The sequence below is a fragment of the Martes martes genome, assembly GCF_963455335.1.
Source record: "Martes martes genome assembly, chromosome: 3".
In the NCBI taxonomy this organism is placed as follows: domain Eukaryota; kingdom Metazoa; phylum Chordata; class Mammalia; order Carnivora; family Mustelidae; genus Martes; species Martes martes.
Window position 1 is genome coordinate 192,427,255 of NC_137890.1, and position 14,919 is coordinate 192,442,173.

General features: G+C 41.1%; 1 protein-coding gene across 1 annotated transcript in view; it reads left to right on the top strand.

Annotated features, from left to right (window-relative positions):
- STAT4 (signal transducer and activator of transcription 4) overlaps positions 1-14,543 on the top strand; it is a 92,378-nt gene extending 77,835 nt beyond the window's left edge. The window contains exons 15-24 of the mRNA XM_080799159.1: positions 3,092-3,175; positions 4,699-4,797; positions 7,127-7,262; positions 9,079-9,128; positions 9,800-9,894; positions 10,191-10,327; positions 10,709-10,900; positions 12,204-12,270; positions 12,650-12,758; positions 14,266-14,543. Of these exons, the coding sequence (XP_080655285.1) occupies positions 3,092-3,175; positions 4,699-4,797; positions 7,127-7,262; positions 9,079-9,128; positions 9,800-9,894; positions 10,191-10,327; positions 10,709-10,900; positions 12,204-12,270; positions 12,650-12,758; positions 14,266-14,292 (996 nt within the window). The 3' untranslated portion in view covers positions 14,293-14,543. The remainder of the gene's footprint in view (positions 1-3,091; positions 3,176-4,698; positions 4,798-7,126; positions 7,263-9,078; positions 9,129-9,799; positions 9,895-10,190; positions 10,328-10,708; positions 10,901-12,203; positions 12,271-12,649; positions 12,759-14,265) is intronic.
- Positions 14,544-14,919: the final 376 nt, after the last annotated feature.

Below are 14,919 nucleotides of genomic sequence, written 5' to 3' on the forward strand. Positions count from 1 at the left end.
AAATCTTAAAAATACAAAAGAAATTAGTTTGTGTCATTGAGGAGACCTCTCCCCATCCACAGTCCAGTTCAGTGACGTGTAACTAAAGCGCGTAGTCTTCTTCCAAAGTTAAGGGACAACTCTGAGTGCCATTGCTCTGTCTGTGGAGTCCTGGTTTCTCACACTTTGGTGGGGAACACACAGATGCCCTGACACAAAGATCTAAGGAAATTATCCATCATGAATAATTACATGTTTGTTATTTGTATAAATTGAACCATAGAGGCTCGTATGGGGGATGGCTGGGACCTCACACTCAAAAAGACTCCCTTCAACTGTCCTCCAGCTGTGGACTTCCCCACGGAGGGTGATGTCTGTAGGGTCAAGGCAGTGTGCTTTCCCAGAGTCCCAAGCACACACAGCACCATCAATGCAAACATTTCCAGGCACAAGCAGAAGCCTCTGGGCCACACTGGTCAGTGAGGCCCCTCACAGAGGTGGAGGACAGGGGGTGGGCAATGGTCCAGAATGGCCCTGATCTCTCCAAGCCACCATGCTCCATTGGAACTTTGAGTAGTTAAAACCTGGCCAGTTAGGTCATATGAAAGCTTAGATGTCAAGGCAGGAGACTATACCATACTTTAACAATTGTTAACTTGATTTATAATGGTTACATGTTTAGACACGTGGTATGTAGGTTTCCATCTGTGTGCTTGTCTCGGGCCTCTTAAACATTCTGTGCAGACTTATATCATCCTGTGCACCATCGAACTTAGTGGGAATGTGAAAGACACTCATTAGTGAACGTGAAATTATGGATTCTTCATTTGTCTCAGGGTTTGCATAGTGGAAGCATCCTATAGGGCGGTGCGATTTTCTGTTTAAAAAATGTGGGTTTTGCTCAACTTGGTGCCTAAACCCAAGCTGACTACTTCATCTCATGCTTAACTGAAGAAACAGCAATTTATTTATTTCAGTATGGGAGGCATTGGGGGGCCTGATGTTTTATGTGTTGGATGTACTGGGAATAATTTTAGGGGTGGTCTAAGGGAATTTCAAGCAAAATTTCCATTAGCATAACTTTCTACTAACCCAGTAAGAAGCATTACCACTCTAGTGACTCTAGCTACCTCAAGTCAATGTAAGACACCAACAGTGATCTAACCCAAGGGAGAGAGGACTCATTAATTCTCTCCTTCCTTCTCAGTAACAAACCCTAAGTTTAACATTCCTCATTGTCAGCGAAGTCGTCCTCATACGATTGTCCTTCATATCATCATATTAGAACCAATTTTATCATTTAAAATTTAATACAAGTAGATTCCAACTTAATATTAATGCATGCTCAATATTGGATCATTTCTCCTAGGGTTGACTCTGTTGCCCCCAATGCCACACTGACTTTTCTAGTCTCAATAATTCTTCCATTTATATATTCCCACAGGCCTTATTTTTTAACACTGTCTAAGCCTTCAGGGTGCCTGGGTGGCTCAGTTGGTTAAGTGTCCAGCTCTTGATTTCAGATCTTGATCTCAGGGTTGTTAGTTCAAACCCCACGTTGGGCTCTCTGTTGGGCAAGGAGACTACTTAAAATTATATATAAATAAATTTAAAAATAAAATTGTTTAATTCTTCTGCATCATCTCCAAATTTTCCACATCTTTTTTGAAACTAAACACAATGTGGATAAAGCACAGGGACACTCATTGTCTCCAAATTCCACCCGAAGCTCTTCTTAAAATGCAGACTCATTCTTGGCTTAGGATGAGACCAGAGATCCTATTTTTCTACCCAGTTTTTAGATGCTGATAATGCTGCTGGTCCTGGGCACATAGCAAGGTGCCGCAAGACTTCATTAGAGAAAAACAGCAATTTCTGTCCCTCTCCTTCCCATCCCAAACCTACTTTCCAGAGATGATCATTTTTTGAGCCTTACATGCTAATATTATGCTAATATCACACTAATGTTTCTTGATTTTTAAAAAGTTTATATCTTTAGCTCCTGAATTCTTTCTATAAAAGAAAACTGTGGCTCTTTTATACCAGCTTTCTGTACATATAAATTTCCCCCATCTTCACAATATAATTATAGAACATATTTTGGTTTAGTCAATATATTCAGCGTTAATGTTAGTATGAATTTATAAAAATTATTAACAGCTGAACCCTATATCATAGTATAATTGCATTTCCATTCTCGTATTATTTCCAATTTTCCCTGGATTTATTAGTTGCCTTAATTTCATTTTATTCAATCAATTTATTTTATGTAACTGTCACTAATGTAGCTCAAAACTTTTCTTCAAAACTTGAAAATTTCTTCTTTCTTTTTAATAAGATTTTTTAAAAATATTTATTTATTTATTTAAGAGAGAGTGCACGGTGAGGGGAGGAAGAGAGGGAGAGAGACAATCAGACTCTGTGCTGAGCAGGGAGCCCAGTGTGGGGCTCAGTCTCACAACTCTAAGATCATGACCTGAACTGAAATCAAGAGTCAGATGTTTAACTGGCTGCGCTACCCAGGCACCCTGAAACTTGGAAACATCTTGCAATATGGTCAAACAGGTCAATCTGAGTTTTTTGTTTTTCCCTTTTTTCTTGGCAACAAACCCCTAGGAACCCTGCGTCTCTTCCTATAGTTTGGGTTGATCGCCTCTGATTCTGTTGCACAATTATTATTTTTTTATTTTTTAGTTCTTAAAAAATACTTCCTTTCACCTTTTAAACAAATTCATTATCACACTGACTTGTTTCTGTTATATCATATACATATGCCTTGCTTTTATGAATAGTCTGTAATCCAGAAGGCCTAATTTTTAAAATTAAAAATAAAGAATTATTGGTCTGCATTTAAACTGATGAAAATATGCAGGAATTTTAAAAGCCAGAAATTACCTTGTTAGGGAGACAAAAATCATTCTTTTGTGGAAATAAGATTTCTCACTCTGTATATACTCTAAATAACTTTTTTAAATAATAAGAGGGAATATTTCATAATAGAGAATATTTGGGGTATTTACTTTAAGACTTTGTTAATTTTTATAGAAGCAGGCCTAATAATAGATAGCAGGAGTACATTTGTAAGATAACAATTGATTTCTTTCTTTCTTAGGGTTGTCACATGGTGACTGAAGAGCTTCATTCTATAACCTTCGAAACACAGATCTGCCTCTATGGCCTGACCATAGATTTGGAGGTAGGCGTCAATCAAGTATTTACTAATAATATATTCAGTCATTGGCTGGCATTTATAGATGAAAGCTGAGTCTTTTCTGGGTTTTAGTACATTCCCTATTTAACATTTTTGTTTAGAATTTTGTTTAGAAACTTTAGTTTAGGAAACCGATATGTCAGATAGTTACTAATTAGTCAACATTCTACTATTAGAATGTATACTATTCTGGTTAAATACAATGATCAAATCTCATGGACATTATCAATTGAAGATCTATTGAATAATTGGTTGCCCAGAGTGCATGTTTGTTGGTTCATTTTCTGGGATCTTCTGAGTCATGAGTAGTTAGTGGAAAGCCTAAAGAGAAATAAGTATCCTTAAGCCACATCACTTAACGATATATTTTCCAAAAATTTAACTTGTACATGAAATCCCTCAGAAGGAAAGCTTTTTTTAATGTAATGAGTAAAGACAAATGATAGGAACATTAACGATACACTGTTTTGATCCTCTCGTAACAGTCACCATTGTACTCAAAGGAAGAATAAAGCCATTTTGAGGATTAAATTGAACATGACTGACTATGAGCTCCTTGAAGGCAAGGCATCATGACTTTGTCACTCCATTAGCCGTGACGTGGTGCCTGGCCCGTAGCAGAGGGTCAACACAGGTTAAATCAGTGAAGGGATGCGTGCGTGAAGGAAGAGTTTACATGCCCTGAATATGATACTATTTGTGGGATGTATTGTTTTATTTAGAGTTCTGCTTTTCCTTTCTCATCGTAATGAGTGGAAATATGTAAAAATTGCCCATAAATGCCTTCCTCATCACTTCTTCCCACACTTGTGTTCTGTTTCCGTGAGCTGTTAACTGAGGGATCTCGCTGTCCGCAGAAATCCAGCCACTGTTACTGAGAAAGGGACTAACGTAGGTTGATTGCATTTGCGCCCTGGTCTTTGAAAGCCTGTTTGTTCCCTGAGGCTGAGGACAACAGTACCAGCCCTGCTAAGCTGAGTTCCATAGCAGACCAGGCCTCTGTCTTTCTCATAAAGCGTCCGACATTGCTTCCCTCCCCATCTTCTGCGGTGAAAACACCCATGTCTACCACTGACGTTCATTAGATGTCAGATCATAAATTGAATATGTTGATCCATTTCATAGATAAATTTAAAATTAAATTCCTTATAGTAACTTATTAAGAGTACAGCCACAAAATCAATACAAGGTCTAATTAGTTGCTCTATGTGATATAAGTATAAACATTTGTGTGATGTCGAGGGAAAATACTGGAGAAGCTAAGTGACCAAGCGCCCAGAGAGGATTCCCGTTTTTATGGCTTCTTCCATCCCTACACCTTGATTCACATGTGCTCAGAAAACTCCCGTTCCTTCACAAGTCATTTTAGTAACCAGGGCAGGGAAGACACCAGGATTAAAGGCGTAGAGCTGGCTTGAGCTGGCCCTTTAGGGGACAGGATCAAGAATAAAGTCAGCGCAAGGTGAACTACCTGTAGTAACGGTGCTTTTTTTTTTTTTTTAAACCAGACCAGCTCATTACCTGTGGTGATGATTTCCAATGTCAGTCAGTTACCTAATGCTTGGGCATCCATCATTTGGTACAATGTGTCAACCAGCGATTCGCAGGTAGAGTCTCTGTTCCTATTTCTCCTCCTTTAATTCTATTTGATTTGTTTTATTGTCAAAAAACCCATCTGAATCAAAAGACATATATATATATGATCTTGAATACATATTTTATGTGTGTGTGTGTGTGTGTGTGTGTGTATGAAATTTGGCATGTCTTTGTAGGTTGTTTTCTTCCAGAACTCCAATATATTTAATATTTAGTTGCATGAATCCTCTCTCATGTTATATTTAAAGTGATGTGTTTTGATGTACTTGGACGCCGGAAGAATTCCGGCTAGCAAAACTGACGGCCAGGCGGGTATTTGTTACTTCTGTGGGTCTGATCTGCTCCCAGCAATGTGCCTCACAGAGAGTTCTAGCCCCACCCGGTGGCTCTGTTAACGGGACTGTAGGGAGACTTCTTGGTCTGGAATTCAACGTCTGACTGCTGTGTTCACCTCCTTAACTACTTCTGGCCACACCTCCACACAGACTTTTCTACAAAGGTAGAAAATTAGTTTCCAAATAAATGACCAGAATATCACCCAATGTTGCCTAACTACCCTCTGACTATGCAAATTCTCAAGTTGGTTATAGATTTAATCCGTTCTAGGCCCAAATTGAGTTTTAATGCCATCTGGTGGTTATTTGAGACATTGACCAGAAATTGGCCTCAAGTTACAAAGCTGAAAACAGATGCTCTTCTCAAAAGACACCCGGGGAAGAGAGTGACAAGAAAAGATGAGTCAGCCCTTCCCCTTGTTTCCTCTTACAACATCTCGTTGTCTTGGAAACACAAGACCTAGAGAAAATAGGTCAAATACAAATAACATTTCTTCTTAATTCAAAGCAAATATTCACTCTTCAGGGAGGAATGTTTTTTTACTTTAGGTCCTAGCAAAATAAGAACAGACATGATGAGTTAGGTCTGAGTGTTTTTCCTTCTTTGAAAATGTGCCCAATAAGGAAACAACATGGAAGATGACTTGGCCTGATTCCTTCTCATCCCCCCTTACCTGGCACCCGAGACAGATGAATTGCAGAGAGGAAGGCTGCATAGGGTGCGTGGTGTGTCACTTCCTCGCAGGCGGCAGTGAGTGCGGGGCTCGCTAGAGAAGTTGTCCTGCCTTAAAACCAAGAAAAGCCTACAGCCCTGGAATGAAATGCCATTCCCCATCAGGAGCTACACATATTCAGAGCTTTTCATTCACCTTCAAGGTGGAGGAGGAAAGATGGGCCACTTCTCTGTCCTCCGAGTACAGCCGTGTTGCACTTAGCTTTCCTCAGCATCCTTCTTCTGTCAGAAAGCCACCGGAGTTGTCACCGAGCCATCCCAGACTCTGCTCCCGGATGAGGAATGTGGGCAGCAGGCCATGCACAGCTTACAGAGGAGATGCACAGCGTCCAACATAACAGCGAACTCTCGTTTCTCTTCTTCACGCTCCTCTGCTTCAAGACCTAAGTCCCCAGACCTCAGTTGGGTTCTGGGCCGTTTGGTCATTATCCAGACACAGTTCTCTGGTTCAGGGGAAACAGCTTCTGTAGAAATTCTCTCCATTCCTCCCTTCCTATCTCCCACCTGAAATCTCGTGGATTGGTTCCTTTTCTTGCTGCCCAGTGTAGCTTATGCTTCTCCCTGTACTGCACTACGTTACTCAGTTCTTCCCTCCTCTGTCTTTAAAACCTCTTTCTTGGCTTTCACACCTTCTGCTTTCCAGTAATCTAAAATGAAGTCTTCTCTTTCCCTGTTGTTGACCCAGTTTCTGGTGCCAGCAATCTTGTCTGCAGTTAGTCATACAGAAGCTTCTCTTGTCCAGATCAGAAGAGAAAGACGACTGTACTGTTCGTAAAACAGGGTCAGGTTAATTACGAACGCACATTGCAGGGTCACCTACGTTAGCCCGAGGCTTAGCGTTTTGTGCTTTGGGATTCTTTGTTTGGTCAAAGTATAACTTGTGCCAGTCCATGATAAACTACTTAAATAACTCAATCTAGGTTTTGCTTAAGATTGATATAGTTCAGAAAAGAATATTTGCCCAGTGATTTGTTGGACAGTATTAAGTACTTGTATGAATTGATTGATTGCCCACAATCCAAGGAAAGTTAAGAAATGCCCAATGATTCTTTCAAGGATAAGATGAAGCCATATATTTTATTGGACCCAAGGGTTAAGAACTCTTTAGGAAAAGACAAAATCAGTCCGTTAAAAAGCACACCACAGACGAAGTGATATTCCGTATATTAACTTAGATTGGCCTAAAGAGTTTAAAACAGGCATTTTGGATACTGAATTATAGTGTGTTCAATGTGATTAATGACTATGATCATCGTTACAACTCTGTTTCAGAACTTGGTCTTCTTTAGTAACCCTCCATCTGCCACTTTGAGTCAGCTCCTGGAAGTGATGAGCTGGCAGTTTTCATCGTACGTGGGCCGTGGCCTTAACTCAGATCAGCTCAATATGTTAGCAGAGAAACTTACAGGTGAGAGTGGGTAGATACGGGAGACTGCCCTCTGTTTGGGGTCCTCAAGCATTTTAAAGAGCCAGGTGATATTACTACTATTAATAATAATAATGATAGTCACAACTTATTGAGTGCCCACTGTATTGCCACACACAGAGCTAAATGTTATGTCGTCTTTCTTGGGAAAGGGTAACTCATTATTCCATCCATTTTATAGATGGGGATACTGAAATTCAGAGGTCAAGTGACTTACCATGCCTGCGTGGCTAGTACATAGCAAAGCCAAGACACAGACCAGGCCTGTCCAGTTCCAAAGCCCCTTCCTTTCCATTCCGCTTTCCAGTCTCCGGGGTGTTTGATGCCATTTCCACTGAGTGTGATGTGAAGCCTTAATGGTGCTTTGACTTTCCTACTAATATCACAATGGTCCTTAACCAACTCCACAATAGCTGATTCCAGGACCAGGGAATTTAATAGAAATTAAAAGCCACCCGGATAATAGTTAATTCCCCATATCAAGAAAATTTCAGTTTTGACTAACATGTTTAAAGTTTGCAAAATAGAATCATTGGTACTTCCTGTAGTGACTATAGTGTAAGATTTTTCTAAAAGAATTTCAAAAGATATCTGTATTTTGACAAGTCTGGGATGAACATATTTACCACCAAAAAAGAGTTAAGATGGCATTCGTATGCTAGCATATTTATATACTAGAATTGTATACAAAGTAGGGCCACAGATGCATTTGCGCATCCGTAGTGAACTCGTGTGCAATTTGGCAAGTGAGGCTGGGTTGCCACTTGGATCCACTACCTGCTCAACAGGTATTTAAAGAAATCAGATCTTTGGGGAATATTAAAAAATTTAGTTAATGTAAATATGCTCTTTGAACTTATTTAGTTTATACTGCAATGGTAGGCATATTTGTTGAGTGAATAAAGTTTTTTTAATATGTTTTTAAATATTTTTAATATGTTTTTAATATGTTTAATATAAGTTTTTTTAATATGTAGTATAGATAGCAGCTATGTCCTTCCAGATCCTTATGAGATTATCCTTATGAGTATAATTTCCTTAAAAATTTAGATAGAAACTCCTTTCGTCACCCTGAATCAAAGTAGTCAATGGCTTCTTATTGCCCAATGGATCTCGAGTTCATTCTTTTTCTATTAGTAATTAGGACTCCTGGTGATCTGGCTATATCTAACTTATATAAATTTATTTTATTTTATTTACCAACATGAGGCAGCTCTTGCTGTTTCCTATATAAGCTATGTTCATGTCCACTACGTTTCATCCTTCATTATTCTTACTAGAGTGTGGTTTCCTCTTCCTTCTCCTCTGATAATTTATATCATATCTATTCATGGGGGCCTGGCCCTAGACACTCACCCTCTTTCAAAGTTATCTTAGCTCCTCCATTGAAAAGAATTTCTTCTTAGAAAATACATTTCATGGTATCTTCACGTTTTTACTGTTGCTAGCATTAAGTACACTGCAAACCCATAACAGGTGCTTAAGAAATTTTTGAAAGGGACTGGGTAAAGTCCTAATTGTGCACCTTGGGGCGCCTGGGTGGCTCAGTTGATTAAACGTCTGCCTTCAGCTCAGGTCATGATCCCAGGGTCCTGGGATCTAGCCCCACACTGGGCTCCCTGCTAGGCTGGGAGTCTGCTTCTCCCACTCCCTCTACCTGCCTCTCTGCCTACTTGTGCTCTCTATTTCTCTGTCAAATACATAAATAAAATATTTTAAAAATAAGTAAATAAATTGAGCACCAAAGTGAAAAGTCTTAATTGTTTAATAAAAATCTCATTCTTTTCTTTTCTTTTAGTCCAGTCTAGCTACAATGATGGTCATCTCACCTGGGCCAAGTTCTGCAAGGTACAAATAGGGGAACAAAAATATTATTCCGAAAAATTTTTTTAAGTAGTGTTTCTTTTCAGCCTCCACATCATAATCTGGGATTTTGAGGGTTTCCTGGATACAGTTATTTTTTTTTTAAACTCTAAACTATTATCTTATGTTTAAAGGAAGTATTTTGGGGTGCCTGAGTGGCTCAGTCAGTTGGGCAGCCAACTCTTGGTTTTTGCTCCGATCATGAGCTTAGGGTCCTGGGATAGAGCCCTGCATCAAATCAGGCTCCCTATTCAGTGGGGAGTCTGCTTCAGGATTTTCTCTCTCCCTCTGCCCCTCCCCACTCTGGGTTTCTTTCTCTAAAATACGTAAACATTTTTTAAAAGTTTAAAGGAAGTATTTCATTGAAAAGTGGAACTTGGGGGGCGCCTGGGTAGCTCAGTGGGTTAAGCCTCTGCCTTTGGCTCGGGTCATGATCCCAGAGTCCTGGGATCAGGCCCCCCATCTGGCTCTCTGCTCAGCGGGGAGCCTGCTTCCCCCACCCCCTTCCGCCTGCCTCTCTGCCTACTTGTGATTTCTGTCAAATAAATAAATAAAATCTTAAAAGAAAGAAAGAAAAGAAAAGTGGAACTTGAATTACTGTATCAACATTACTGTTAAAATAATCATTGTCCTGACATGTTTGTTTATTACAATAGGAACACTTACCTGGTAAATCATTTACCTTTTGGACATGGCTTGAAGCAATATTAGATCTAATTAAGAAACACATTCTTCCTCTTTGGATAGATGGGTGAGTTACAGGCTATATTTTCCGTATGAGTTCCTTAGGTTCTTATTTTTAAGCTGTTGGGTTTTTTCCCTTTCTTTTTCTTTTTAAGCATGTTTATTGATGGGAGGTGGGGAATAGTTCAGTTTTTTACATTCCTCACAGAGTACTGATATTTACTTTAATCTTACAGGAGTATTTCATTGACTTTTTATCATATTCAGAATGAATTTAGGTCTGTTCTTTGTAAATGAAATAAATGCAAATGTAATAAATTACAGTGTTCGGTCAGATACAACTGAGCGTTGTTCCCCTTTTAGGTATGTCATGGGCTTTGTTAGCAAAGAGAAGGAGCGCCTCTTGTTGAAGGACAAAATGCCTGGAACCTTTTTGTTACGATTCAGTGAAAGCCACCTCGGAGGGATAACTTTCACCTGGGTGGACCATTCGGAGAACGGTACCTGCGCACCGTTCACACTGGGACATTTGTGCTGGGTTCGGCTCTGGGTGTTTCAGTTTTCAGAAGTGTGTCGCCTGGTGTTCTGCTCTTCACGCGTCCAGGGGGCTGAACGCTGGTTGTCCCAGGTGTCCCAGAAGAGAGTCCCACGGCTTTCTCCGGGCCCGTGCGCGTGTCGTGTCGCGTGGCCCGCAGCGCGCCCGCACGGCAGGGAAGGGCGGGCCTTGTTGGGTGCCGGGGACGTGCGGGCGGTGCGGGCGGGAGGAGCGGCCGCCGACGCCCGCCGGAGCCTGAGCGCGCCCCCCCCCGGTCCCCCCGGCCCCCGCCCCCCCCGGCCCGACCCCCCCGGCCCCCCCCCGACCCCCGTCTCCGTTTCTCCAGGGGAGGTGCGATTCCACTCCGTGGAGCCCTACAACAAAGGCCGGTTGTCCGCTCTGCCGTTCGCCGACATCCTCCGGGACTACAAGGTCATCATGGCTGAAAACATCCCCGAAAACCCGCTGAAGTACCTTTATCCTGACATTCCCAAAGACAAAGCCTTCGGCAAACACTACAGCTCGCAGCCCTGCGAAGGTCAGGTTCTTGCGGTTTTCGTCCGCTCGCGGCAAACCGCCTCCTAGAGCAGCAAACGGAGGTCCCCTTTGCATGTTCACTTGATGTCCTAAGGCATAGGGCGTCTGTGGCCGTCAAGGCCTTCGACGGAGGGGGGTGTCACAGTTCCCGAAGACGGGCGGAGGGCGGTCCGCCCCGAGCGGTCAGGCCCCGCCGCTGTGCCCGGACGTCGCAGGGCCGCGGCGCCCACTCGCGGCTGCCCGCAGAGCTCCCGCGTCCTCCTCCTAGAACGGGAGCGGGGCTGACTTCCCACCCGTGACTGGGAGCGGGAACGGAGGAGGAGGTGACGATTAGAAAGCTGTTGAGAGTTCCGGGAGGGGCGCCTGGGGGGCTCCGTGGGTGACGCCTCTGCCTTCGGCTCAGGTCATCATCCCGGGCTCCCGGGATCGAGCCCCGCATCGGGCTCTCTGCTCAGCTTCCTCCTCTCTCTCTGCCTGCCTCTCTGCCTGCTTGGGATCTCTGTCTGTCAGATAAATAAATAAAACCTAAAAAAAAAAAAAAAAGACTTATGGGAGTCTGTTTTCTGCAAAGGAAACCGGAGGTTTATAAGCTTTACATTTTTTGCCTTACTGTAGTCTCACGATTGCGCTTGGGCGGTTTGCTTGCCACGGAGGGGGCGAGGGGCTCAGCGCTTCTTTCCCCACCTGCTGGCCTGCCCATAAGTCTGGACACACCTGCCTTTCCTGGTTGTATCCTAAGGGGCTAAAATAATATCCGACCAAAAGAAGCATTTGGTAAATATTCGTTAAATACATGAAGAATATAACTAAAATTAGCTACATAATTGTCATGTAAGTTTACCATTCTGTATCTCCAATGCAAGTGTGCATCATCCGTTAAAAATGCTCATCCATAGCAACTAAATCTATGAGCCCATCTCGCGGAATAGCCTACAATTGTCACTCAGAGACGCTGACCTGCTGCTACTCTACTGAGTTACAATAAATCCCCCAATACGCAAATCAATCAAATATAATCAAACTTAAATAACATTGAACACAGGTAATATAGTTGACTCCCACTTTTTCTCATGCATTTTGGAGACAATAATGTGTAAAGTCAGGTTAGGCCTACCAGGAGATTTTTCTCTTCTTACACATTTTATGTTCATCTCAAATACTGTTTCATCTATTCAACTACACATTTTTGTGAGTCACTAAACAATCATAATCTCCCTCTTCTTTTTAACATTACTTATATTTTTCTAGACTTTAAAAAATTTACGAGTAATATTGGTAACATTTTTCCTGTCTTTCTTTTCCAGTTTCAAGACCAACAGAAAGAGGGGACAAAGGTTATGTTCCATCTGTTTTTATACCCATCTCAACAATGTAAGTAACCTTAGCCACATGTAAAATATCTCTTAGTGAATGTTTCTTTTTTAAAAAAAGCACTTGTACATGAAATGTTAGGATAGAGCCGAGTACCGATATACCTGATGATAAAGCAATTTAATGCTCAGTGTCCCATTTGCTCTAATACATACAGCTAGTCTTTCAGGAAGCACCATGATCTACCATGACTGGAATTATAAAGTTGCCTTTTTAGATGTCGTATATCCCAGAGTATGCTGAATGATCTGGTTTCAAACAATGAATTAGGCATCTCAAAGAAGCAAATAGATGAAGCCCTAGAAATGAGTTCCTGACAGTGTTCTCAGAAGCTGTCATTTTTAATCCTTTTCAACATGTACTTTGTTATCTCTTTAAGCCGAAGTGATTCAACTGAACCACATTCTCCATCAGATCTTCTTCCCATGTCTCCAAGCGTCTACGCCGTGCTGAGAGAAAACCTGAGTCCCACCACAATCGAAACGGCGGTATGTTCCCTTTCCTTTCCGTTGCTCGTCTGGGGCAGCCCTAACAAGCACACGTGGTCCCCGTTCATCAAAGGGGTTGACGTTCGGCCTGAGAAGTGAAAAAACGCTTTTGTTGGACCAAATCCCTGAGCATAACACTGGGTGTGTCTGTATGTTCCTGTGGGTCACTGATATGGGCATGGAAAACAGACACCTTCATTCACTTGGGCTGCTTTAAGTTCTTTCCATCAAAGGGCAAAGAATTCCTCTTTCTCACTCATGTACACTTTGTCTCTACCTCTACCATTGGCCGCACCATTCCCCACTACTCTCCCACGTTAATAGACAATATACATCAGTCAATATTTATAAGCCTATAAAGTTCAATATTTATTTTAGTTCGAGAATCACAAATTCTAATTTTTCTTTATTAATTTTTACTTGCATTATTAGTCCTGTCCCAGGAACTTCTTCAAGTAGCACGTGAATTACAGTCAGTAGCAGCATAATACTACTCTCCTGAGAACTTAATCACAATCTTAAATGAAATAATGTGATGAGGATACATCCTATCTATTATTATTCCTCAATACCATCAAGTGATTCAGTTTACATTCAGATGAACATATGAGAATAATAGAATCCTGAGCCCCAAGAAATTTGTATGTTGGGTGTGGGGGAGGAGAATTTTGACTTTACCCTTAAAGGTTCCTTTGGCTGATCGAAGATTTAAATTGACATGAGACAGATTAATAAGAGAAAATCAAATAATTAATAACTAAGTAAAGTACTAACAGGGAGGCCGTAAGAATATGACACCCACAGACAAGCAATTGAGGCTTGTACGCCACTCTGAGCTAAGAAGAAGGGGCTGGGATCTGGGGCTTCAAAGGGATTGAAGACAATTCACAGGAAGATGAAAAAGAGTAAATATTTCATAAACAAATGTTTGTCGGGCCATACGGAAACAATGGGGCACAGAGAAGAATTTTAACAAACAAACTTTGAGTTCCTCCCTGTCTACCACACCTCATTCATATTATACTGTAGTTATCTATGGAGATAACTCCCTTCCTGGGGCCAGATTCTCTGTCTAAATTCTTTTAGCCAATTAGGGGGAAGGTCAAAATCTCTTCCTGAGCTTTTTATTTCTTAAAAATAATCAGCCTAAAATAATCTACATGCTAAAAAGACACGTTTGGGGTGGCAAATTTTGTTCCTCTACACAGATTATAAAGTTTTAGTCCTCGCAAAGGTTTCCAGGGATGGGGAAACACACAGTCCCCTTTGACAGCTCATTCCGATGTTAGTTGTCTTAAATCATTTAGTTATAAGAGAACTTCTGCTATATTTTTCACACATTTTCTCAGCACATTTTTGTGGGATGAAATTTGTGAATGCTGACTAGTTAAATGGTAGAAAGATTGTGAAGTATTTAGTAGACAAAAAGGTGTTTACCTAAAAAACTATGACTTATTTGCAAAAACCAGTAATTTCCTCAAAAGTCATTTTCATTTTCCAATTTTAGATGAAGTCTCCGTATTCTGCTGAATGACAGGAGAAATTCTGGACACTCAAAAGGAGGAAGCAAATGAAAAAGCTTAAAGACTGATCTTTGCCAACAATCGTACTTATTTCTTCAGCTTTGTACATACCAGTTTCCAGGAAATTGTTTAAGTCTGAAGCTCTCCTCTCACTGGCATGACACCACCAACTGGGAATGTCCTGACTGAAATGCTAAAAACCGAAGCTTCAGATAAACTTGCAAGATAAGACACTTTAAGAAACCAGTGTTAATATAACATTAACAAAAAATTCATTTGTATTTGTTTCATTCTTGACTTTGTTTCTCACATGTTACTTATGATTTTGGCTCTAGAAGGATTAAGTGTTAAGATTTCAGAATAGATCATGAATGACAAAGTCACACCTACATCACTCGAAACCCAGCAAGAAGACCTGAGAGAAAAGCCAAATAAGCTAATATCCTGAGTTCTAGCAGGTGAAAGCCATCACCCTGGGCTTCAGACATTCTTCCCTCTGGAGAACCCTCTCTAACTCCCTCCACCCCTCTTTTGTCCCTGAAGCAAGCCAAACAGAAGCTAATGTTTAATGGGAAAGATTTCTAAGAACAGAAGGTCTTAACATAACCTGCTTTCTCAGAGAGATGCCATCTTACCAA